General features: G+C 45.5%; 1 protein-coding gene across 7 annotated transcripts in view; it reads right to left on the bottom strand.

Moving 5' to 3' along the window:
* SON (SON DNA and RNA binding protein) overlaps positions 1–27,576 on the bottom strand; it is a 122,247-nt gene that overhangs the window by 43,742 nt on the left and 50,929 nt on the right. For all 7 annotated transcript variants that reach the window (XR_008889115.1, XR_008889116.1, XM_056559554.1 and 4 more), the window contains 2 exons: positions 22,493–22,659; positions 12,751–12,894 (listed from right to left, as the gene is read on the bottom strand). Coding sequence is in view for 5 of the 7 variants with exons in the window: in XM_056559554.1 (XP_056415529.1) it covers positions 12,751–12,894; positions 22,493–22,659 (311 nt within the window). In the remaining 2 variants the exon portion in view is untranslated. The remainder of the gene's footprint in view (positions 1–12,750; positions 12,895–22,492; positions 22,660–27,576) is intronic.

Below are 27,576 nucleotides of genomic sequence, written 5' to 3'. Positions count from 1 at the left end.
CATACTAACATATATAAATATACATACACACACACACACCACACATATATATATATATATACACACACACAGAAAAAAAAATGTCCGCTATTGAGAGGTGTCCCCTATTGGGAAAAAAAGGCCCAAAAATCTTAATGACCGAAAACTGTACTGTACTCAATCCAGAGTATAATTACCTATAAAACATGATTAAAAACAATATTACAGTTTAATCTCCCAATGTTGTTTAATTCCCCCGTATCAACCCTTTGTAACATTTTTCATCCACCCCTTTCCCGTGCCATTTTATTCCCCCTCTTGATCCCTTCAATGCCCCTTCATTCCTCCCTCCTTGAACTCCCTGTGCTACTTTATTCCCACTGTGCCAAATCATCCCCCTTTCCTCCTGTGCCACATCTTTTCCTCCAGATCCCCCCCATGCCATTTCATTTCCCCTCTGTGCAAATTCAACCCCCCCCCCCCCTCTTTACCACCCATGCCATTTCATCCCCCGCGTCATTTCATTCCCCCTTTCTCACCATGTGCCAAATCATCCCCCCTAACCGCTAGTGCCACATCACTTTACCCCTTTCCTCCTCCCTCTATTGTTCTTCTTACCTGACTAGCAGGCTCAGGTGCAAGGGCTCAGCTTGTTTGACCTTCTCCTGATGTCCTCTGCGCTGTACTCCCTGAAAGACTAAGCAGTGGCGGCTGCCAGCATTGTCTGAGTGACGCTCATCAGTGCCTGCAGTCGCCGCTGCTTCTCCAAGCACAGAGGACGTCAGGAGAACGTCAAACCTTCTGAGAGCCCCTGCACCCAAGCTTGCTGGCCATGTAAGAAGAACAACAGAGGGAGGAGGAAAGGGGGAAAGTGATGATGCACAAAGGGTAAGGGGGGGAGGATTTGGCACAGGGAGGATGAAGTGACACGGGGGGGGGGGATGAAATGGCACAGGTGGGATAAAAAGGGGAAAATAATGGCACAGGTGGTGGTAAAGAGGGGGTGATGCATTTGCACAGATGGTAATAAAAGGTAATGAAATGGCATGGGGATCAAGAGGAAAAGGAGGAGGGGGGAGGTTATGGCACAGGGGGAATAAAGTGGCAATGATGTGGCAGGCGGACATACAGAAGCAGGCGACCAATGTTTAAAGAGTGGTTTTCTGCTTGTGTCGGGGCTGCTGAAAAGGTTGTGCAGTGGGGGGCCAGGCCCCCCTTGGAGCTTGGGCCGCTTACTGGGGTCAGAAAAATGTACCTAATCCAAAATGCAAATTAGAGCAGGGAGAAAATTAAAACGTAACCTTTATTTGACTAATAAGAATTAAACAAACAGGACAGAACAACCAATGTGAAGTGTTTAAAATACCAGAAATTGTTTATTCCAAATTCTGGAATAAGCCGGATATGCAGTTTATTTTCTTTTGATTGGGCCACATGCTTAGTCCAGAACATATATGGGCGCTCTAGGCTGAATATTGTGTTGCAAAGAATTTCCACATGCAAATGAAGATGAATGAAGGAGGAGGCTATTTAATTCTAATTTTCTGAATTCAGCTTGAATTCCGCGTGAAAAACGATGTCTGGCAAATTTGTTTTTTTACCATGTCCATGAAAAAACTTGACAAAAAATGATTAATGGTCCAAGGAGAGATCAAGGAGAATAAAAGGGACAAATTTGTCCCTGACAAAATGGACTTTGAAAATGGCCGTATATTCGACTAGAATCCTAAGAAAATCCAAAAATGGAGAAATCGCTTCAGAAAGTTGTCAGGATTACGGTACTACAGATTCTGATTCCAGCCAGTCTGATGCTAGATCTCGGAGTGAGACACTAAGGACCCCCTTAACCCCTTAAGGACGGAGCCCATTTTCACCTCTAGGACGAAGCCCTTTTTGGCAAATCTGACCACTGTCACTTTAAACATTAATAACTCTGGAATGCTTTTAGTTATCATTCTGATTCTGAGATTGTTTTTTCGTGACATATTCTACTTTAACATAGTGGTAAATTTTTGTGGTATCTTGCATCCTTTCTTGGTGAAAAATCCCAAAATTTGATGAAAAAATGTAAAATTTTGCATTTTTCTAACTTTGAAGCTCTCTGCTTGTAAGGAAAATGGATATTCCAAATAATTTTTTTTGGGGATTCACATATACAATATGTCTACTTTATGATTGCATCATAAAATTAACGAGTTTTTACTTTTGGAAGACACCAGAGGGCTTCACAGTTCAGTAGCAATTTTTCACAAAATTTTCAAACTCGCAATTTTTCAGGGACCAGTTCAGGTTTGAAGTGGATTTGAAGGGTCTTCATATTAGAAATCACCCATAAATGACCCCATTATAAAAACTGCACCCCCCAAAGTATTCAAAATGACATTCAGTAAATGTTTTAACCCTTTAGGTGTTTCACAGGAAAAGCAGCAAAGTAAAGGAGAAAATTCAAAATCTTCATTTTTTACACTCGCATGTTCTTGTAGACCCAGTTTTTGAATTTTTACAAGGGGTAAAAGGAGAAAATTTATACTTATATTTGCAGCCCAATTTCTCTCGAGTAAGCACATACCTCATATGTCTATGTAAATTGTTCGGCGGGCGCAGTAGAGGGCTCAGAAGCGAAGGAGCGACAAGGGGATTTTAGAGAGTACGTTTTTCTGAAATTGTTTTTGGGGGGCATGTCGCATTTAGGAAGCCCCTATGGTGCCAGAACAGCAAAAAAAAAAAAAACACATGGCATACCATTTTGGAAACTAGACCCCTTGAGGAACATAACAAGGAATAAAGTGAGCCTTAATACCCCACAGGTGTTTCACGACTTTTGCATATGTTAAAAAAAAAAAAAAAATTTCACTAAAATGTTGGTTTTCCCCCAAATTTCACATTTTTTAAAGGGTTAAAAGCAGAAAAGACCCCCCAAAATTTGTAACCCCATCTCTTCTGAGTATGGAGGTACCCCATAAGTGGACCTGAAGTGCACTGCGGGCGAACTACAATGCTCAGAAGAGAAGGCGTCATATTTGGCTTTTTGAGAGCAAATTTTGCTCGGGGGGCTTGTCGCATTTAGGAAGCCCCTATGGTGCCAGAGCAGCAAAATAACCCCCACATGGCATACCATTTTGGAAACTAGACCCCTCACAGAATATAATGAGGGGTACAGTGAGCATTTACACCCCCCCCCCCCCCCCCCACTGGTGTCTGACAGATCTTTGGAACAGTGGGCTGTGCAAAATTTTTCATTTTCACGGATCACTGTTCCAAAGATCCGTCAGACACCTGTGGGGTGTAAATTCTCGCTGCACCCCTTATTACATTCCTTGAGGGGTGTAGTTTCCAAAATGGGGTCACATGTGGGGTTTTGTTTTTTTTTGCGTTTGTCAGAACCGCTGTAACAATCAGCCACCCCTGTGCATATCACCTCAAATGTACATGGCGCACTCTCCCTTCTGGGCCTTGTTGTGCGCCCCCAGAGGACTTTGCGCCCACATATGGAGTATCTCCGTACTCGGGAGAAATTGCATTACAAATTTTGGGGGGCGTTTTTCCCTTTTACCTCTTGTGAAAATGAAAAGTATAGGGCAACACCAGCAGCATGTCAGTGTAAAAATTATTTTTTTACACTAACATGCTGGTGTAGACCCCAACTGTTCCTTTTCATAAGGGGTAAAAGGAGAAAAGGCCCCGCAAAATTTGTTAGGCAATTTCTCCCGAGTACGGCGATACCCCATATGTGACCCTATTATTTTGCCTTGAAATACGACAGGGCTCCGAAGTGAGAGCGCCATGCGCATTTGAGGCCTGAATTAGGGACTTGCATAGGGGTGGACATAGGGGTATTCTACGCCAGTGATTCCCAAACAGGGTGCCTCCAGCTGTTGCTAAACTCCCAGCATGCCTGGACAGTCAATTGCTGTCCAGAAATGCTGGGAGTTTTTGTTTTGCAACAGCTGGAGGCTCCATCTTAGAAACACTGCCATACAATACGTTTTTCATTTTTATTGGGGAAGGGGGGTGGAGGGGGAGCAGTGTACGTGTGTATATGTAGTGTTTTACTCTTTATTTTATGTTGGTGTAGTGTAGTGTTTTTAGGTTACATTCACACTGGCGGCAGATTACACTGAGTCTCCCGCTAGGAGTTTCGAGCTGTGGCGAAAAATTTCCCGCAGCTCAAATTTGTAGCGGGGAACTCACTGTAATCTGCCGCCAGTGTGAATGTAGCCTGTACATTCACATGGGAGGGGGGTCAAAACTACAACTCCCAGCATGCACTGACAGACCATGCATGCTGGGAGTTGTAGTTTTGCAACAGCTGGAGGCACACTGGCTGGAAAACCTTGAGTTAGGTTCTATGACCTAACTCAGTATTTTCCAACCAGTGTGCCTCCAGCTGTTGCAAAACTACAACTCCCAGCATGTACTGATTGCGGAAGGGTATGCTGGGAGATGTAGTTATGCAATGGCTGGAGGCACGCAAGTACAACTCCCAGCATGCCAAGACAGCCTTATGCTGTTCCTGAATGCTGGGAGTTGTAGTTTTGCAAGATTTAGAGGGGTTCAAGTTGTAAATCACTGTCCAGTGGTCTCAAAACTGTGGCCCTCCAGATGTTGCAAAACTACAACTCTCAGCATGCCCAGACAGCAAACTGCTGTCTGGGCATGCTGAGAGTTGTAGTTTTGCAACATCTGGAGGGCTACAGTTTGAGACCACTTAGTGGTCTACAACCTGAACCCCTCTAAATATTGCAAAACTAGAAGTCCCAGCATGCCCACACAGCAAACAGCTGTCTGGGCATGCTGGGAGTTGTAGTTTTGCAACATCTGGAGGGCCACGGTTTAGAGACCACTGTAAACTGTGGCCCTCCGGATGTTGCTAGGCAACAACTCACCTAGCAGGACCCGGAAGCCGCCGCCGCACGTGGGGGATCCCCGCATGGAGGATCGCGCTCCGGGATCCGGGATCCAGGTAGGGACCTTCGGCGCCGATCATCCCTATACGGTTCCCCCGTTTTGCCCGGACACCGATAGGTGGGCAAAGCGGGGGAACCGAACTTTAACCCCCCCTCCCCCGGTCTGCTATCGGTCGGTCGCTCGGCCGACCAATAGCAGGGATAGGAGGGGTGGCACCCTTGCCACCAAACTCCTATCCCTTTAGGGGGATCGAGGGTGTCTCGGACACCCCCGATCCCTCTTATTTTCCGAGTCACCGGGTCACCAGTGACCCGTATGACCCGGAATCGCGCAGATCGCAGGTCTGAATTGACCTGCGATTTGCGCGCATCGCGGTTATGGGGGGGTCTCAGGACCCCCCTCGGCGATGTGCCAGGATGCCTGCTGTTAGATAACAGCAGTCATCCCGGTCCGATCACCGCTACCGGTGACGCGGCGCTCCCGGAACCCCGCGACGTACATGTACGTCGCCGCGCGCCAAGTGTCACTTTGCGGCGCCGTACATGTACGTCGCTCGTCGTGAAGGGGTTAAAGAGTATAGAAGTGATCATACACCATTAACAAGTTTATGAATCAAAAGACAAACTTATGTAGATCCAGTAGCTCAAAAATATCAAATGTTATTGGTACATAAATGCACAAAAAACAGACATCCCAAGTCATTTAAAACATATAATTAATATGTAAACAGAGATACAACTCCATAACCACAGAGGAAGGAAAAGAGGGGGGTTCCGGTGTGGGCTTAAAGTGCTACAATAACGGAAGGCAATCCAAAAGTATTAATACACCGAATCCCCAAAGGGTTAATGCCCAAAGTAAATATAGAGTGGATTGGGGGCAGATCTAAACACCCCAAAATATACATATGTGCAATGAGAATTCCCCAATAACTAGCAGTAAAGGGCCATAAGCAAAGAGCCAACAAATCAATAAAGTGCATAAGAGCATTTACCAAGTGGACTAGGTGGGAATATACACCAGACCTCCGTCACCCAACGTTTCACCACTGAAGGCTTCTTCCCGGGCTTCTTCCTTTGGGGATTCCGTGTATTTATACTTTTGGATTGCCTTACGTTATTGTAGCACTTTGAGCCCACACCAGACCCCCCTCTTTTCCTACCTCTGTGGTTATGGAGTTGTATCTCTGTTTACCTATTATATGTTTTAAAAGACTTAAGATGTCTTTTTGTGCATTTATGTACCAATAAAATTTGATATTTTTGAGCTACTGGAGTAACATACGCTTCTTTCTTTTGATGCATAGATCTCAGAGTGAACCAAAGTCCAAGCGAGCAGCCCCTTTACAAGGAAAACTCGCTGGGGGGTCGTAGGCAAAAAATCCATGGAGCGCTCTGGCACAGAAACGCAAACAAGCGAATTGGAAAGAATGGAAACCGAGTCACATTAGGCAAAATGAATCTATGTAGACATTTCGCCAAGAATAGACAGATTTCCCCTCAAGCTAGGACAGGTGAAATACCTTTGGAGTTAGGCCCTCAGTGATTTAGTGCCTTAACTGATTTGGATACGGATGTGGAAGAAGGGGTCAGGTTACTGGTGGAGCTGACAGCTAGTGACACAGATAATAGTGAAAGGGAGACAGGAGATCCACACATATTTAGCTGTGGAAAAGTCCACATACTGTCCTCCGGAGCAACCAGGAGGTGCGCTTGATACCTTCTCAAAATTGGTAACACAAGATGTTAAATTTATAATTTACCCGGAGACAAAGGAAAATCTAACAAAAATTGGAGAAAGAGCACTGAGATGGCTCAAAAATCAAAAACACCTAATCTATTGTATGGGGAGATAAAGGAGGAAATTTGGTTATATTAATCACAGAACAGAACAGAACAGAAACACACACACACCTTTACCTGAGGATCCTACTTCTAGATATCAGAGTTCACTAAAATCTTTATTACTTAAATATGTGGTCAAAGGTGTCATTTCAGAAGAAACAGGAAAAAAAAATGTATCCCACATTTTCCAAAGAAGCAATATTGGTATTACATTCCCAAATTGCATAAATTCTTGACTCAACCCCCGGGACGTCCCATAGTCTCGGGGATTGGGTCAATAACTGAAAAACTATCCAAATATATTGATTGGTTAAGTGAGACCTGCCTATCTACAGGATACGGGGGCATTCTTGAGAGCACTGGAGGATATATCATGGCAGGAGGGCTTCAGCCTTGCCTCGGTTGACGTGGAGAGCATCTACACCCGGATCCCCCAAGATTAGCAAAAAAATATATAAACATGCAATTTCAGTATATGGAGGGGAGGAATTGGATTTTCTTGACATGTGGGTGGTGGTGGAAAGTGGTCAATTCACCACAATGGGTTTCAGAAAATCAACAGCTACTATTGCACTTCTACATTACCAATGCTACCACCCCCCGCACGTCAAGACAGCAATTCCTTATGGCCAGTTTATTAGGCTAAGAAGAATAAATAATGATGAAGATGTTATTTGTAAAACAAGAAAATGAGTTGATGAGAAGACTCACAGATAGAGGATATCCACTATCATCAATACAGAAAGCATTTGAAAAAGCAAAAAAACATTTTTACAGAAATTATCTTTTAAAAAAAGAAAAGAACAAAAAAGGCAGGGATAATACAGAACTCTATATGAAAATATTGGAACATTATAGAAGGTGACCCAGAACTGGTGGAAATTGCCAAGAGAGGTCCTTTATTTTCATATAGAAAAAATAAAACACTAGGCAGTGAAATACCGTATATACTCGAGTATAAGCCGACCCGAGTATAAGCCGAGGCCCCTAATTTCAACCCAAAATCCCAGGAAAAGTTATTGACTCGAGTATAAGCCTAGGGTGGGAAATACATCATCCCCCCCCTGTCATCATCCAGACCCGTCATTAACATCCTCATCATCATCACCGCCTGTCATCATCCAGACCCTCATCATCATCACCTGTCATCATCCCCTTATCATCCCACACATCCCCCCTTCATCATCCCCTTGTCATCATCCCACACATCCCCCCTTCATCATCCCCTTGTCATCATCCCCACCCCCCTTCATCATCCCCACCCACCTTCATCATCCACTTGTCATCATCCCCACCCCCCTTCATCATCCCCTTGTAATCATTCCACACCCCCCCTTCATCATCCCCTTGTCATCATCCCCACGCCCCCTTCATCATCCCCTTGTCATCATCCCCACCACCCCTTCATCATCCCCTTGTCATCATCCCCACCCCCCTTCATCATCCCACACCCCCGCCTTCATCATCCTCTTCTCATCATCCGCCCTCAGTGGTCTTCAACCTGCGGACCTCCAGAGGTTTCAAAACTACAACTCCCAGCAAGCCCGGGCAGCCATCGGCTGTCCGGGCTTGCTGGGAGTTGTAGTTTTGAAACTTCCGGAGGTCCGCAGGTTGAAGACCACTGCGGCCTTCGACATCATCCAGCCCCCTCTCACCCCCCTTTAGTTCTGTACAGTACTCACCTCCGCTCGGCGCTGGTCCGGTGCTGCAGGACTGTCCGGTGAGGAGGTCGTCCGGTGGGATAGTGGTTCCGGCCCGGAATAGAGGCGTTGCCTTGACAATGACGCAGAAGTACGTTGGCAATGAACGTACCTCTGCGTCGTTGTCAAGGCAACGTGACTATTCTGGGGCCGGGCCCGAAGTGCTTAGAAGAGGCCTCCCCGGTGAAGATAGCAGCCCGGAACCACTATCCCACCGGACCACCTCCTCTCCGGACAGTCCTGCAGCACCGGACCAGCGCCGAGCGGAGGTGAGTACTGTACAGAACTAAAGGGGGGTGAGAGGGGGCTGGATGATGTCGAAGGCCGCAGTGGTCTTCAACCTGCGGACCTCCAGAGGTTTCAAAACTACAACTCCCAGCAAGCCCGGACAGCCGATGGCTGCCCGGGCTTGCTGGGAGTTGTAGTTTAGAAACCTCTGGAGGTCCGCAAGTTGAAGACCACTGCGGGTGGAGAGTTCACTCGAGTATAAGCCGAGGGGGGTGTTTTCAGCACGAAAAATCGTGCTGAAAAACTCGGCTTATACTCGAGTATATACGGTAAGCTCCAATCAATACAAAGAAGATATGTCATGGAACTGGCTAAGGCTGGGTTCACACTACGTTTTCTCCCATACGGGAGCGCATACGGCAGGGGGGAGCTAAAACCTCGCGCTCCCGTATGCCACTGTATGCGCTCCCGTATGTCATTCATTTCAATGAGCCGGCCGGAGTGAAACGTTCGGTCCGGTCGGCTCATTTTTGCGCCGTATGCGCTTTTACAACCGGACCTAAAACCGTGGTCAACCACGGTTTTAGGTCCGGTTGTAAAAGCGCATACGGCGCAAAAATGAGCCGACCGGACCGAACGTTTCACTCCGGCCGGCTCATTGAAATGAATGACATACGGGAGCGCATACGGGAGCGCATACGGTGGCATACGAGGTTTTAGCTCCCCCCTGCCGTATGCGCTCCCGTATGGGAGAAAACGTAGTGTGAACCCAGCCTAAGTAGGGCAACTCCCCAAGGAAATTATCGATGTGGACAATGCACACATTGTAGGTTTAATATACAAGCAAAATATCTCCAATTAGGAGGTATAGAATGCAAAATTAAAAACTTCATCACTTGCAAAAGTAAATTTGTGGTATATCTGATCCGATGTCCGTGTGGATTTTTTTTATATCGGTAAGACTATACGATACCTATATATTAGGATAAGAGCATTTCAAGTCAATCCAGATGGACATTGGATCACCACGGCTCATTGAACATGTTAGACAATGTCATAATAATGATCCTACTGTCTTACAGTTTGCAGGTTTAGAACTGGTCACTGTCCAATATAATGGAGGAGATAGACAGAAACTATTATTGCAATGTGAGGCAAGATGGATAATGTATACAGGAGCAGAGGGTTTGCCAGGACTAAATGATGAGACAGATTTTTAGTGAAAAATTTACAAATACAGTTCAATTTCATTATGTGAACAGGACCTTCCTTTACCCTTTTATTTCTGTCCAGAATACACGCAAAATCTATGGTTATTACACTTAGTATATTATATGGAATTTTTTTGTACTTTTTATCACCTTATCCACATTTCTCCTTTGGTATTATAACAACAAGGTGGGGTTTAAAAATAATTTCTTCCCCCCCTTCCCTTCATATACCTTGTCATTTATACCAGGTTCCATAAAAAGTTGATGTTCAATTGACAGGCTCCAGTCTTCTCGTAGAATACGTCCCCAGCTGCTATGCAACCCGGTCATGTGCTCAGCACCTCAGTGACGCCGAAACAGCTGACCCAGTGACTGAGATCTTCTCCTCCGCTGTCACGAGTCTGATCACATGACGTCAGAGGAAGCGGCTGCATGGGGATTGCCTGGGATCCAGGAGAAGACAAGGAGCCTGCGCAGAGAAGACACAACGGACCGGCATGGAATTATGAATAAGGCAAGTTTATAAGGTGGTTATTTATGGAGAGATGTGGTGTCAGGTAGGTAGAGCCAGACGATGCACTGAATAACGTGAAACACGTGTTGCTCCTTCCTGCACCCGCTCACATGTACCCCTACATGTGAGCGACTGGTGAGTGCAACCTTAATTTCTTCTTTGAAGATTTTCTGCTCCAATAATACAAAGATTTGCTGCTATTCCCACTGGACTGTTTTGGTCAGCACCATCAGATTGTGCATATATAGTTCCCCACCTATAACAGAAGAGACTCTACACTGTTGCTACAATAGGATGAATTAGTCTAGTAGTGCCAGTTCACATCTATCACTTTTGTTGAATATTGCATATTTCAATTATATATCAGCAACATATTTCATAAATAGAGTCGCCCATGACCAGATGTTACCGCCTGGGTATTTACATTGGTGCAGCATACAACTACAAGTCTCTAGTGTCGCACCAAAAATCATAAAGTTGTCAAACAGGCACCCATGGGTACCTGTTTGACAACTTTATTTTTGGTGCGACACTAGAGCGGTGTAGCTGTATGCTGCACCAATGTAAATACCAAGGCGGTGACATCTGGTCCTCTGTTCACGGGCGGATTTATTAAGTATGTTACCGATATATAACTGAAATACACAATATTCAGCAGAGCGCGCCTATATATGATCTGGTGGACTATGCATGTGGCCCAATCAAAAGAATATATACTGTATATCTGGCTTATTCCAGAATTTGGAATAAGCAATTTCTGGTATATTTTAAACACTTCACATTGGTTGTTCTGTCCTGCACACACTAATTTTTTTTTTGGTCTAATCTGCTGGACCCGTTATTTGAAGCAGTTTATTCTCAAGCCCCTTACTGGGGTATTGGCTGTTTTCCACCGGAGTACCCCTTTAAACACCAGGCTATTCCTTGATACAATTTATTCTGTGTTCTCATGTGCAGCGGCTCAGATGTAGAGTCCTCAAAAAGGTACAAATTAACCCCTTAACGACGCAGGACGTATATTTACGTCCTGCGCCGGCTCCCGCGATATGAAGCGGGATCGCGCCGCGATCCCGCATCATATCGCGTGGGTCCCGGCGCTAATCAACGGCCGGGACCCGCGGCTAATACCACACATCGCCGATCGCGGCGATGTGCGGTATTAACCCTTTAGAAGCGGCGGTCAAAGCTGACCGCCGCTTCTAAAGTGAAAGTGAAAGTGACCCGGCTGCTCAGTCGGGCTGTTCGGGACCGCCGCGGTGAAATCGCGGCGTCCCGAACAGCTGATCGGACATCGGGAGGGCTCTTACCTGCCTCCCCGGTGTCCGATCGACGAATGACTGCTCCGTGCCTGAGATCCAGGCAGGAGCAGTCAAGCGCCGATAATGCTGATCACAGGCGTGTTAATGCACGCCAGTGATCAGCATTAGAGATCACTGTGTGCAGTGTTATAGGTCCCTATGGGACCTATAACACTGCAAAAAAAATGTAAAAAAAAAGTGTTAATAAAGGTCATTTAACCCCTTCCCTAATAAAAGTTTGAATCACCCCCCTTTTCCCATAAAAAAAATAAAACAGTGTAAAAAAAATAAAAAATAAACATATGTGGTATCGCCGCGTGCGTAAATGTCCGAACTATAAAAATATATCATTAATTAAGCCATACGGTCAATGGCGTACGCGCAAAAAAATTCCAAAGTCCAAAAAAGCGTATTTTGGTCACTTTTTATATCATTAAAAAATGAATAAAAAGTGATCAAAAAGTCCGATCAAAACAAAAATCATACCGATAAAAACTTCAGATCACGGCGCAAAAAATGAGTCCTCATACCACCCCATACATGGAAAAATAAAAAAGTTATAGGGGTCAGAAGATGACATTTTTAAACGTATAAATTTTCCTGCATGTAGTTATGATTTTTTCCAGAAGTGCGACAAAATCAAACCTATATAAGTAGGGTATCATTTTAACCGTATGGACCTACAGAATAATGATAAGGTGTAATTTTTACCGAAATATGCACTGCGTAGAAACGAAAGCCCCCAAAAGTTACAAAATGGCGTTTTTTTTTCGATTTTGTCGCACAATGATTTTTTTTTCCGTTTCGCCGTGCATTTTTGGGTAAAATGACTAATGTCACTGCAAAGTAGAATTGGTGACGCAAAAAATAAGCCATAATATGGATTTTTAGGTGGAAAATTGAAAGGGTTATGATTTTTAAAAGGTAAGGAGGAAAAAACGAAAGTGCAAAAACGGAAAAACCCTGAGTCCTTAAGGGGTTAAGGAGTATTTTCTGCTGTTGACCACCACCTCCCATTCTTCCAACTGTAACTTATAGCATAGAAATTTACAATTGACAGGTACTTACCAGTAAACTAAAGGAGATTGGTTTATGGTCACTGACTTTAAACGGGTGATTATAAAAAGGCCGGTCTTCTTCCTCATCATCGGAATCGTGAGGTTTATTTACAATCACATCATCTTCTTTACTCTGAGCAATTTGTTTGCATTTCTTAAGAAAAAAAAAAAAAAAAAAGTTATTAATGCACTGAAAATAGAAAACACTAAAAGGGTCACAATTGAAGAAATTTTTCAGTAGTATTGAGTTCTGCATTATAAATCTACAACAATGTTTACAATACATGTAAATGGGGTTTACAAAGACTTATTGCCATATGGCATGAAAGATTTTCACAATTTTTCATTGAATTTTTTCAATGAGTCACATTGCATCCTAATGATCAGCAAAACATAAGCTGAGTTACAAGTAAACAAAATTACAATATCAGGGGGAAAAAAACAAGAATCTCTCCTCTATATGCACTAATTGACAAACTGGTAATTTCTACAGGATTCTATGGCTCCCGTTAAAGGGCTGCAAGAAAAGGGAGAATAAAAATAAAAATGCCCCAAAGCCACCACAATTAGAGCTGGGCGGTATGACCAAATATGTGTATCACGGTATTTTTGTAACTTATGGCGGTTCCACGGTATATAACTATATTTCTTTCAACCCCCCCCCCCAAATTATGTTACCCGCCAGCGCTGTTCTGCTCTCCCCCTCACCAAATCATGTTACCCGCCAGCGCTGTTCTGCTCCCCCCATTATCAGCCCAGCGGGGTACTACTCACATGTCACCCGCAAGCACTGCCCTCCTCCTCTTTGTTGGGGGCTGCCGGCGATGGAACTGTACGCCAGTGGTCTCCAACCTGCGTACCTCCAGATGTTGCAAGACTACAACTCCCAGCATGCCCGGACAGTTTTGCAACAGCTGGAGGTCCGCAGGTTTGTGACCACTGCTATATGCTGTATCCCTATGCCTGGGCTGCAAAAGATAAAGAATATAAAGTTTAACTTTTACAGCCTTACGCTGGGGACGGGAACGTCGGACAGCCGTCAGCCTATCACCGGCCGAAGCGATGTTCCGCCCCGGCCAGTGATAGGTTAAACGCACTGTCATGTAAGAAGCCGGCCAGAGCTCCTTACATGATAGTGGGCTCAGCCTATCACTGGCCGGGGCGGGACATCGCTCCGGCCGGTGAGAGGCTGACGGCTGTCTGACGGTCCCGTCCCCAGCGTAAGGCCGACGTAGGTAAGTTAAAGTTTATTTTCTTTATCTTTTGCAGCCCGGGCATAGGGATACAGCGTACAACAGTGGTGTCAAACCTGCGGACCTCCAGCTGTTGCAAAACTACAACTCCCAGCATGCCCGTTGGCTGTCCGGGCATGCTGGGAGTTGTAGTTTTGCAACAGCTGGAGGTCCGCAGGTTGGAGACCACTGGCGTACAGTGTAGAGTTCCATCGCCGGCGGCCCCCAACAAAGAGGAGGGCGGCAGTGGTTGAGGGTGACATATGTGAGCAGAACCCCGCTGGGTTGATAATTGGGGGGGAGCAGAACAGCGCTGGCAGGTAACATGGTTTGGGGGGGGGGGAGCAGAACAGCGCTGGCGGGTAACATATGATTCGTTTTTCGATGTGGGGACAGCGCTGCGCTGGGCTGATAATTCATTCCCAAGGGGGAGGGGCCAAACCGGTATTGCGGTATGTGAAAAATTCATATCATGCAGCCCAAAAATTTCGGTATTCGGTATGAACCGGTATACCGCCCAGCCCTAACCACAATACCTGTGATTTTTCCAGCTGTGGCCCCTTTTGTCTCCTGAATATTATTTTTCATTGTTTGCAGCCCAGACTACAACTTCCAACTGTCAGTGTGGCTCTGTGTAATGGCTTCCAGCTAATTGCTTTTACTATCTGTGTGCATGCTGTGTTGCTGTAAACACAGTGCGCAAGTATTTTATTTCAAACTATTCTTCCCCTTAGCAATAAATCGTGCCATGCTCTGAATGGCAGCAGTCAGTGATTAGAACTACAGCATGCAAAAAGCAGCGTTATGTGCCGAGGAGACTGGGCTGTTTTTCTCCCGGCAAGAACCTCACACAGAGATGGGAGGGGAGGTGTGGCTGTGAAGCCAGAGCACTAGACAGAAGTCATGTGGTGTTTATCTAAAAGGAGGGTGGGGGCTAGCCTCAGAGAGGGGTTTGCACAAAGACAAGGAGGATCTAATAACGACTTTCTCTCACTACCTGCATGTAAGTGACAGCTGAAAGATTGAAACTGCTCAATATAGCTAATGAATGATATTTAGACAAATATATAGGTTGGTGAGAGGGAAAGGATGGGTATTCTGACTCGGATTGTTGTGATAGTGATCTAATCCTTGTGAGACCTCTGTGCCTGGCCTGTATAAGCAGATACGGTCACTGCGGACAATCCTCCTCAGATAGATGAACTCACCAATACTGGTTTCATCCAAAAGCTGGTTTATTCTGAACATCACACAACAGGAATACAGCAGAATGAATGGATTTCAGTATTATGCGGTCAAAAGATGATGCTTTCCTTAGCTTATGTGGAGTGCAAGAGTCCCAGTTACATGAGGCAAATGCAAGCAGCCATGACACACGAAGTACAGGAAGAGCAGGGGAGGAGTTTACATACAAAGGAAATGATGATTCATGCTCACAGGAGGAACAAGAGCATTAACTAAAAAGGCCAGAAAGGTGGCAGCAAATACCTACCTATAGAAAAATACATGGTAAATAAATCACAAAATAAACTATGTAAATTGCATCTACATTAATGAGAATATTAACTGTGTAACAGTACACTCCCCGTCTGACATTGTAAATGTCACTAATTTATACCATAACTGTAGTTATACAAGTGCAAATAAACAATAGTGCAATTTGCTTGATGTCTTAAGGACCTGAAAGACAAAGAAAAACATGCAAAAAAATGCAACAACTTCAAGTTATAACATGAACGTCCAAGACTCTTCCTTCTTGAAATCAAAGGTAGGAACAAACAGCATACGCAAGTAAGTTCATTCTCCAAAGGGTAAGAGCAGAATAAGTTCAGTGATAGGTCTGATGAAGGTCTTTACAGTCCCTTGTCTTGCAACCTTCATCTCCACCTTGCGTACCTTGCCGTCATCACTAGGAACACTTTATAATAAATAGGCCACTCGAGTCTCCCAGCTTGTTGATCCTTGAGCAGAACAAGATCTCCAACTTTAATGTTAGGATTTGGATGTTGCCATTTTCTGCGTCCTTGCAGAGTAGAAAAATACTCCATCTTCCAAGGATTCCAGAAGCAGTTGGCGAGGTGTTGCACTCGCTTCCACTGGTCATAGCACAGATTTCCTGAGTTAAAGTTTCCGGGTGGACCCAAGCTTCTGGGTAAGCAGAGCAGTTGAGGTTAGGATAGTTGGATTCTGTGGATCTGTAGAAACTGGAACAAGTGGTCTGGAATTAATTATAGCAGACGCCTCTGCCATAAAGGTGGTTAAAACCTCGTGGGTAAGTCTTGTGCAATTTGAGTCCATAAGCATAGAGTCCAGTATTCTTCGTGTAATGACAATCATTCTCTCCCATGAGCCGCCCATATGGGAAGAATGAGGAGGATTGAATTTCCATGTACAGCCCTTTTGAGCTAAAAAGTCTTAAGATTGGTCTAGAGTTGAGCTCTAACTCTCGACAGGCTCCAACGAAATTAGTACCGCAGTCAGACCTAGGTATCTTGACTGGTCCTCTAATGGCAAGAAATTGTCTCAAAGCATTGATGAAGCTTGAAGCATCCATAGATTCTATTACTTCAATGTGTACTGCACGCACATTCATGCAAGTAAACAACACTGCCCATCATTTGCTGTTTGCTTGACCACCTCGAGTTCTGCGGGCTAATACATCCATGGTCCAAAAACATCCAGACCAACATGAGTGAATGGTGGGTCAGTACTTAACCTGTCAGCTGGCAGATCTGACATATGCTGTTGCTGATGTTTACCTCTTAGTTTGCGGCAGTGAACACAGCTGTGCAGTATAGCTGTAATTTGTCTATTTGCTCCTATGATCCAAAGGACTGCAGCTCTTATGGCACCTCCTGTGAAGTGTCTACCTTGGTGCTTAACCCCTTCGTGGTAGTGCCGTATGAGCAGAGTGGTAATGTGATGGCGAGCAGGCATAACGAGAGGATTCTGTTCTCTCTCTCCCCCAACTCGGCCTTGTTTAAACGTCCACCAACTCTTAACATGCCATCATTTTCAATGAATGGGTTTAGATTAGCAATTGCACTGGTTTTTGGAATATCCCTCTCGTCACGGATACATTTAATGTCTGAGCCAAAGACTTCCTGCTGTACAATGCGTATTATGACCATTTCACCTTCAGCAATGTCCTTTGCAGAAAGAAACCTTTGACATATGTGCCAACCTTGACATTGAGGATCAGTGGGCTTTGTGTGAAAGCAGCGTGCAATGTGGACTAACCTTGTGATGGTGCGCACAAGCTTTATCCACTTGGAAAAACGTTCAAATCGCTGACAATCCAAGATGAGTCTTTAGTTTGAGTCACTGGGGTTTTCACTTCTGGACAAATCTCTGGATCTTTGTCAGGTTCTAGGATACTGAAGACATCAGATGTGGTTTCTTCTGGCTGATTCAGCAAGAATTCAGGACCTGTTATCCAAGAAGAATTAGCAAAAGCACTTGCAGACACTGGCCTTGTGGCATGATCTGCAGGATTCATTTCAGATGGGACATAATGCCATTCTTTGTCCATTATTTTGATGAATTCTTTGTCTTCAATCGACAAGGCTAATTTGTTGTCATCACTTGTAGTACTAAACACTGCAGCACCTAGGTTGTCATAAGAAAGGACAGAAGTAGCATGCCGTACTTGGAGGATGTCAAGAGGCTTTTCCTTTACTTCATAATGGTGAGGGCATTGTGTGAAGTGGGAGGCACGTCCATTCCAATATGTAAGTTTTGAAGGAGCGGATCTCAGATGACGTACGCTTCCTGTCTGAGCATACATCATCCACTATTACCCAGCCTAGGTCAAGTCTTTGTGCATAAGGGGCGTCATCAGGTCCATTACACTGGTCACGTACTTTATGTACTCTGAGGATGTCTCTTCCTAGGAGGACCAAAATTTCAGCATTCATGTCCATTGCAGGAATCTCATCAACAAGGTGCCTTAAGTGAGGGTGGTGATATGCGGCTTCTGGAGTGGGAATCTCTTGCCTTTCATCTGGTATCTGGTCACACTCAACTAATGTTGGTAGGGGTATACCCTGTCCCCCTTTGATGTGAGAAACCATGAACCCCTCCACTCTTCTGCCAAAGGCATCTACACAACCAGAACAGGTTCTAAGAGTATACGGTGTGGGATGACCCTCTATGCCAAAGATCTCAAAGAATTTAGGCTTAACCAGGGATCTATTGTTCTGTTCATCTATTATGGCATACATCTTAGTAGCTTTCTCAGGATGGTCCTTTGGGTATATCTTGACTAGGCATATCTTGGCACAGCATTTGTGATCCAAGCCTTCTCCACAGACTTCTGTGCATGAAGAGAGAACATTATCCTTGGCTGGAGCATGACTTTGTTGCTCCCCGCCATGACTTGAGGCAGGTGAGGCGGTAGGTGGCTGCTGTAACTTGTCTGGAAGTGGAGTAGGATGCATAGCGGTAACATGTTTGTCACTGCTGCATTCTGTGCACTTGATGAGGGCTTTACAGTCTTTAGCAAGATGGCTATAAGAAGCACAGCACTTGAAGCATATTTCAAGTTTCTGGAGAATCTCCCTGCGCTCTTGTAGAGTCTTTGCCCTAAGTCCTCGACATTTCTTAAGAGGGTGAGGCTTCTTGTGAATAGGACACTGGCGATTAGGGTCTTTATCTTTGTCAACCACGCACTCCTCACTAGGTGAGGTGACGGAGGGTGAGGTATGTCCTCTTGACAGATATTGCTTTATTAAAGTCTCTACGTTTAGGTGCTGTGTTATCATACCTTGATGAGGGTGAAGCAGGCATGTTGGGTTCACTGAAGCTGAAGCTGGGGTCATTTCTCATCCAAGCTTGATCACTAATGAACCTGCAAAAGTATGAGAATGGAGGAAAAGATACATTATAGTCTCTTTTATACTTTGATCCCTGTTGTGCCCATATCTCTTGTAGGCTGCATGGCAGTTTAGACACCACTGGGTTGACACCATGAGCGGTGTCCAGGAAGCTTAGTCCAGGTAGACATGGATCTCTCTTTGCCAACTCTAACTCCATGAGGAGGTCACTTAGATCTTGCAACTTGCGATGGTCTTTGTTTGCTATTTTTGGAAAGTTCTGCAGTCTCTTGAATAGAGCGCTTTCTATGGCTTCAGAGCTACCATAAGTTTGCTCAAGTCTTGCCCATGCAGCAGAAAGACCTGCATATGGGTGGTCAACATGTACTGTTCTCAGTCTTAACATGATCAGAAGATTCTGGTCCCAACCATTTTATGATCAAATCAAGTTCTTCCTTAGCAGTAAGGTTGAGATCAGCAATAGCAGCCTTGAATGTTGCTCTCCAGGCCCTGTAGCTCTCTGCACAATCGTCAAACCTTGAGAGGCTTGTGTTAATGAGCTCACGGCACACCATATATCTGGCAAAGTCATTCAAATGAGCTCACGGCACACCATATATCTGGCAAAGTCATTCAAATCTGAAAGTTCTCTGGTGATGTAGGGTGAGGTTTACCAGGGTAGAATGATGTTGCATGAGCGTTTAACTTTGGTTTAGTCTCTAAGGCTTGTGCTGGCGTTGGCTTCAGATGCAGCTTGTCACCGCAAGTCACATTGTTGTTTGCAGGAGAAGATGTGGTTGGCTGCATAGATGTACCTGTATTGTAGACTTGAAGAGGCTCAGGCATATTGTGTTGAGAGGTCTCCGTGTTGAGAGTCAGAACAGTGTTTGTAGGACGTACAGGAGATGACTATCTTTGCAAATGTTATGCTTTAGTATATATTCACTGGTGCGTTCAACTGGATCTTCCAGTTCTGCTGGGATAAGACAGTCCAGACTAGTGCTTTGGCCCATGGCTTGTTCAAGGACCTTTAGCCTTGCCAGGGAAGCTGCTTTTTCACCTTCCATTTGCAGAATCTTTATTTGGGAATCTACCTCTGCCTGCTGCTCTGTCATCTCAGCGTGGCAAGCTGCCTTACGTGCTTCTTCCTCTGCTTGCTGCGCTGCTATCTCAGCGTAGCGAGCTGCCTTGCGTGCTTCTTCCTCTGCTTGCTGTGCTGCTATCTCAGCGTGGTGAGCTGCCTTGCGTGCTTCTTCCACTGCTTGCTTTCTGGTAAAAGAGCTTTGCGCTTTTTTTGCTTCGGCATCAGCGCAGGCCTCAATAAGCTTATCACTTAATGTTGAATTTCTGGAGCGAGAGGATCTAGAAGAAGGTGCAGTGCGCTTGGTTGAGGTGGATCTGTGAGATCTGGTCTCCAGCAGATGAGTAATGCGGAGTTCTGCCTTAAGCTTAGCATTTTGCACTTCAAGATCCCTTTGTTGGTTTAGTGCATTGATCCTGGTCAGTTCTGCTGAACAATCCTCTATATTTGAGTCCTGCAAGAAGGCTGAGTATTTTACAGATAACCGCTTGTAGCGTTCATATGCGGCACATAGGCGATTTACAGAGTCTCTTAATTCAGCTGGTTGATCAGTAAAGTTTGCCAAAACTGACATGCAGTGTGAGGTTCTGTCCCAGAGGTCTGACAGATTACTGGAGAACTCATCTCTAGCGGCTTCAAAGTTTTCCCTGATTTTCTGTGTCGGTTTTATTATATGTTTGGCTTTTACACTTTGTTCTGTAATATCTGCAGGATCTGTTCCCTGTGCACCTTTTGGTTCAGAGGCATGATGTATCTGTGTTGTTTCTGCCATAAAAGAGTGTTCAGAGCCTTGGCTAGACATTTTATATTGTTTTGCAAAAAATGGTACCGTCTCTTTAAGAAACCACACAGCAGCTTAGACGGCAGCTTAGACAGGTAACACAGTTCAGTGTAGAGAAACAGCTTCAATGTTCACATGAAGTGCAGTTAGAATGCAGTAAGAACAGATCATATGAAGTGCAGTGAGCTTCAGCCACCATGTGCTTCACAAGATGGGGGATGGGACCGAGCTGGATTGTAGATAAGGTTCTCACATATACACAGCAGCTGCAGGAATTCTATGCATCTTTTCACTATTCTGACTCTGATTGTTGTGATAGTGATCTAATCCTTGTGAGACCTCTGTGCCTGGCCTGTATAAGCAGATACGGTCACTGCAGACAATCCTCCTCAGATAGCTGAACTCACCAATATTGGTTTCATCCAAAAGCTGGTTAAGGCTGGGTCCACACTACGTTTTGTCCCATACGGGAGCGCATACGGCAGGAGGGAGCTAAAACCTCGCGCTCCCGTATGTGACCGTATGCGCTCCCGTATGTCATTCATTTCAATGAGCCGACCGGAGTGAAACGTTCGGTCCGGTCGGCTCATTTTTGCGCCGTATGCGCTTTTACAACCGGACCTAAAACCGTGGTTGACCACAGTTTTAGGTCCGGTTGTAAAAGTGCATACGGCGCAAAAATGAGCCGACTGGACCGAACGTTTCACTCCGGTCGGCTCATTGAAATGAATGACATACGGGAGCGCATACGGTTACATACGGGAGCGCGAGCTTTTAGCTCCCTCCTGCCGTATGCGCTCCCGTATGGGACAAAACGTAGTGTGGACCCAGCCTTATTCTGAACATCACACAACAGGAATACAGCAGAATGAATGGATTTCAGTATTATGCGGTCAAAAGATGATGCTTTCCTTAGCTTATCATGTGGTGTACAAGAGTCGCAGTTACAGGAGGCAAATGCAAGCAGCCATGACACAGGAAGTACAGGAAGAGCAGGGGAGGAGTTTACATACAAAGGAAATGATGATTCATGCTCACAGGAGGAACAAGAGCATTACCTAAAAAGGCCAAAAAGGTGGCAGCAAATACCTACCTATAGAAAAATACATGGTAAATAAATCACAAAATAAACTATGTAAATTGCATCTACATTAATGAGAATATTAACTGTGTAACAGTACAATGGGCTATAAGTTTAGTTCCCTGGAGTACCCCTTTAACACTAAGAAGAGTCAGCACAGAATCTTCTTGCAGTAGTTGTCATTAATTTCAATTGGATTCTGCTGCATAGTTCACACATCGTAAATTCAGTAGCCAAATTTCCAACAAGGAATTGGAATCTGATGGAAGAATGCACATGTTCAACCTTCTGGCGGAATAGGCCTGTCTGTCTGGTGAACCACTACAGAGGCTGCCTGAAGTAATTGCAAGATTCTTATCTCCTGCTGCCCAAACACCAATCAGAGCAGATAACCCTCTATGGGGTGCTTCAGATCCATGCCAAGAGCTGCACTCGCCATGCACTACCACTATCACCATGCACTGGGCTTCCAAGGCTGTGATTGCTGCAGGCTTCTACAATATATAATAATATAATATAAAAGGCCTGGGAGCTCAGTGCATTATGGTGGTGGTAGTGCATGCAAAGGGCAGTTCTCGGCATGGATCTGAAGCACCCCACAGAGAATAAGCAGTTCTGATAAGGGGTCAGGTGTGGATGATGACTGAAATCGCTGCGAGATTAATAGCACCCAATGCTCACAGCTGCCCGTCAATCCGTGCTGCTCATTCCGGATCATTTGGAGCGGGAATATCCCAGATCCAGTGTGGAAAATTTTACTAACCTCAGTAAGTTCCTGTATAGTTCCACCAAATGTCCGCTGCGTAATCTTGTCATCCATGGGTGCAGTAGGTGTCATAGAAGGCTTTAAGCTTGGTGGTAAAGGAACACCTGCTTTAGCACACATGGCCGCTGCATTAGCTTTAGCAATTTCCAGAAGCTGAGCTTTGTCTGAAAAGGCAAATGCACATATTTATAGTTATCATGGAAACACGTATGTTCTATTATGGTCTACTCACACGTACAATATTCTGCGCAGATTTGATCCGCAGGATTTTCTGCTGCAGATTTCAATGTAAACTGAATGACTGAACACAGCTTCTAATCCTTTGCATCAAATCTGCACCAAATACTATACGTGTGAATAGACCCTTAAAAAGACAAAAATACTGCTATAAATGAATTCCTGATGAGTCAAAGATACATGTCAGAAGATGTATAAGCAATGACCTCCATGGGGCTGTGTGGTTCTACACAGAGCTCCAGTCATATTGTAAAGGTATAAATTGGAGGAGGTTTGAAATGTCCCAGAACTCCAAAGAAATTTTGTTTAAATACAGGCAACTATTACATGCAAATATTATTTGCAAAATAAAAAATTAAGTTAGGCCCATTTTACATAAAATAAAATCTCATTGGATGGGTTCTGAGATTTCAAACTAGGGATCGACCGATATCGATTTTTTTAGGGCCGATACTGATAATTGTCACCTTTCAGGCCGCAGAAGCCGTTGCAGATCAATGATTTAAAGCGGGCGCCGCCTGCTTCTCTCCCCTTGCCTGTCCTGGGGTCCTGAGTCTAACCACCACAGTTGCCCCATAGCCTCCCTGGTGTTATAATTACCTGTTCCTGGGTCCGCGATACTTCTGGCTCCATCGACGTCCTGCGCTGTCACTATGCGCACTGACGGTGACGTTGCGTTGGGGACGTCACTCATCAATGCGCAGCGCACAGCAACCGCGCAGGAGCCAGAAGTATCGTGGACCCCGGGAACAGGTAATTATAACACCGGGGATGGGGGGAGGCGGCGGTATGTGGGCAGAGGATGGGGAGGCAATGGGGCAGCGGCGGCGACGGTCGTCTCTGGCCGGGGCATTATCGGCAAGGTAATTGCCAATACCGATAATGTCCAAAATCGTGATTATCAGCCGATAATATCAGCCAAACCTATAATCGGTCGATCCCCAGTTCAAACCCCAACCGATCACTAGATCGAGAAGCAGGGAGAAAACTGCACAGCCGCTTCAATGTAAGCAAGACTTGCATTATGATACTGTCTTGGTCACACAACACAGAGCTGGAAGTGAAAGCGCTAAAGGCACACTTCTCCTCGCTCGTTCTAGTGATCGGTCGGGGTCTGAATACTCAGACCTTGACACATTAAAACTTTTTATATGTTTCCACGATATATTAAAAGTATTTCTATTGACAGCGGCCATTTAAATCTTAAGTATCCATTATCCACAATAGTACCCATTTGTATAGATTTAGAAAATGTATGATGAAAATGGTAAAGTACATATTTTGGCATTACCAGATTTTTTTTTTTTTACTTTAATTCATAATTCATTTACTATATTGGAACTGGCTGCACAAAGTATATTATTGAACTGTATTAAGAAAACAGTAAAATTGTTAAATCTTTTAAATTTTTTCTTGTATATATCTGCCATAGTCTGTAAGCCAATGTTCTATATTAAATTAAATTAAAGCTGTATTCGGTCAGTTAAAAAACTAAAAAATTCTATCACATACTGCTGGGAGTGCATAAAAATTGGGAAAAAAATTAAAAATAAAATATTTATCTACCCCCATCCAGGCTGCCTTCCAAGACAAGAGCTGGATGCCGGACCTGCCTGCTCAGCCAATCACTGTACACATCAGAGTGGGCAGATCCTACACAGTGCTAGAGTCTCGGAAGCAGGAAAACTAGAGATTAGGAGGACCGGACGGAGCCAGACAGCAGCTGCGGGGGACATGGGGTAGGCAAGTATATGTTTTTGTTTTTCACACAGCTGTTAGAAATATGCTGATAGAGAAGGAAAAGCAGGAGTCAAGCCATGTAACTATGAAGTGCACGACAGGACTGGCAACACGTTGTGCCAGTATGATGCTGGTAAGTGTCAAAAACCTGTCAAAAGTGTATGACGAAGTATACCACACTTTTGAGTTTCCGCAAAAAGAATATTTTTGTGTACTCATCGTAAAATCTCTCTCTCTCGTAGTCTACATTGGGGACACCTTACTGATTGGTATATGCTCTTGCCACTAGGAGGCACTGACACTAGGGAAAAAAAAGTCGGCTCCTCCCTGGCAGGATATACCCACCCACCTGCAGTGAGGTAATCAGTTTTGTCGCAAAGCAGTAGGAGAAGCCAACAAGGAAATACGTCCGAAGGACCCTAGAAAGGAATCCCGGATAACAAGATAAGAATCGGAAAAAAAATTATTCGGAAAAAAGATGAAGAAATGGGTGGGTGCGGTGTCCCCCAATGTAGACTACGAGAAAGAGATTTTATGGTGAGTACACAAAAATCTTCTCAATAGTTCCTCATTGGGGGACACCTTACTGATGGGATGTACCAAAGCAGTCCCCTAGGGTGGGAAAAAACACAGAAGAAAAGACTCACGCATTTACAAGGCCTGAGAACGAGCCCCCCAGGCTGGAGACAAACTAGGCCCAGAAATTGGACTCCTGGAAGAACAACCGTCCAAGGAGATGGACTAAGACGCCAAAGGGAAAAGCCGTCTCTGTAGAGACCCAAGACACCCGGGTCACATAGAGAGACAAGAAACAACAGGAAAAAAGTAAGATGGAAACCTGCTCCGGAGACGTCTGGAGCATGAGAACAAAGACCCGAACCGCCGCAGACCCTGGGCCCCGAAGGAAGAAGGAGCGGCAAACGCCCTAAAAAAGGGGGGCATCTCGGATACCGGAGAGACCGTCAAGTAAACCGGAGACGTACAGTCACCTGGAAGACGAACCCCTGAAGAGTAAGGAAAACAGACGTGCGCGAAAAATTCTCCGGGCGACAAACTTCCGTGAAGTAGTAAAAGGAGCGCAGAACAGAAAGACCGCCTCGACTAATGGGATAACGGAGGAGTCATGGCCGGATCACTACACATGCCCAAGAGCTGAACCATCACCCAGGCACAAGGAACCGGAAGAGCCGCCGAAAAAAGGCACGCCAAAGCCTCCTAGGAAGGAGTCCAAGCCAAGGAGACCAACCAGTCCTAGACCCCGGTGGTCCGAGTGAACCAGAGCACACTAGAGAAACATCCCGCCATAATGGGAACAGAGGGAGAAACAAATGAGAGCCCAGCTTGGTGTCAGTGCAGTTCAACTGGCACAGACAAAAGGGAAGGAAACACACACCCCTTCCAAGGAGATTGTACAAACTTCAACAGAGGAGAGAGCCAAACTGGGTGAGCAGTAGTAACCGGACTGCAGCCACGGCGGCAGCAGAAACTGGGGAGGTGACCAGGTGGATTGGAACACCATGCAGACAGTCTGGCTATGTGGCAAAGGGACCGTGGCCACATCGAGTCCCGCATATGAAAACACACAGTGAAGTGAGGCCGCAGAGATGGACCTGACCAAGTAGGTAACCCTGTAAACCAGTATGTGGTGCCTTGTATAAGGCCCAAGGGGCAACCTGGGGAGACTCCCTTGAAAATTACACCATGGTAGTGGGTAACCTGAACTACCGTCCACGGTGTGAAAGTGTATTGCTGTTGACCCGACATTGTAAGCCATGCGGAAGCCAGTCTGGTAGGCAGGAATAGGGTTCCTGAGCACCCATGGTCACTCCAATTAACCTCCCTAGAAAACGGGTACTGGAGTGCAGCCTAACCAACGGTCAATGCGGTGGTGTAGAACCAAACAGACAAAAGGATTGTCCAACTGGAAACAACCCTAAATACTTGCAGGGACCCTACTACAGATCTCGCACCCAGCAGTGAGGTACGGGAAGCTGGCTATGTCCCAGCAGCCCAGAGGTCAGAGACCGATGGGGGCGAAAACAGTGTAGACAACAGTCTGACTGAACAAGAACACCCCCAGACGTCCGGCGAAAAGGGAACAAGAAGACAGGCGATAATTTTGCCCCTTTGTCATAGGTGGGAGGGTGGGGAAGCTGAGAAACCTCGCCCCCTGGGAAATGGAGGCAGGAGAGCCGTGGAATGCAGCCCTGACATCTTGTATAGTGTCCGTGGGACACGCTGGATCAGTTCTACGTATACAGTGCACAAAAGTGGGGTACCGGAACATCAGCCGCTGAGATGTGTGACAGGCAGTGTAGTAAACCATGCAGACCTCTGTGTGGCTTACTGGTATGGAGCAACAGCGAGTCCTTCCATCGGGCACCTCGCACAGTAGCGAGGTACCGGAAGACCAGTCACAGATACACCAGCCATGTGATGTGTGACAGTGAGTAGGAAACCTGCAGACCACTGTCTGGCTTAGTGGTATGGGTCCGTAGAAAACGAGTCATTTCATCGGCACCTCGCACAGCAGTGAGGTATCGAAACTCCAATCACAGAGACTCTAGCCATTTTAAGTATGACAGGCGGCGTAGGCAACCATGCAGACCCCTGTCTGACGTACTGCTATGGTTCCATAGTAGACAACGGGACACTGTCGGACACCTCACAAGTAGTGAGGTACCAAACTCCAGCCGCAGATACATCAGCCGTTTGATGTAGGACAGGCGATGTAGGCCACCAAGCAGACCACTGTCTGGCTTACTGGTATGGATCCATAGCAGACAATGAGTCCTCCTGTCGGCACATCACACAGCAGTGAGGTACCGGAACTCCAGTTGCAGATGCATAGCCGTTTGATGTAAGACAGGCGATGTAGGCAACCATGCAGACCACAATCTGGCTTACTGGTATGGGTCCATAGTAGACTGATTCATCCCGTCAGCACCTCACACAGTAGTGAGGTATCGGAACTCCAGCCACAGATACATCAGCCGTTTGATGTAGGACAGGCGGTGTAGGAAAACCATGCAGACTGTCTGGCTTACTGGTATGGGTCCCTAGTAGACAATGGGACACTCCATCAGGCACCCTGCAAAGCAGTA

The sequence above is a fragment of the Hyla sarda genome, chromosome 2 (assembly GCF_029499605.1).
Source record: "Hyla sarda isolate aHylSar1 chromosome 2, aHylSar1.hap1, whole genome shotgun sequence".
Taxonomy (NCBI): Eukaryota; Metazoa; Chordata; class Amphibia; order Anura; family Hylidae; genus Hyla; species Hyla sarda.
Note: the sequence above shows the minus strand (reverse complement) of the source record. Positions and strands in the feature narration are given on the sequence as shown.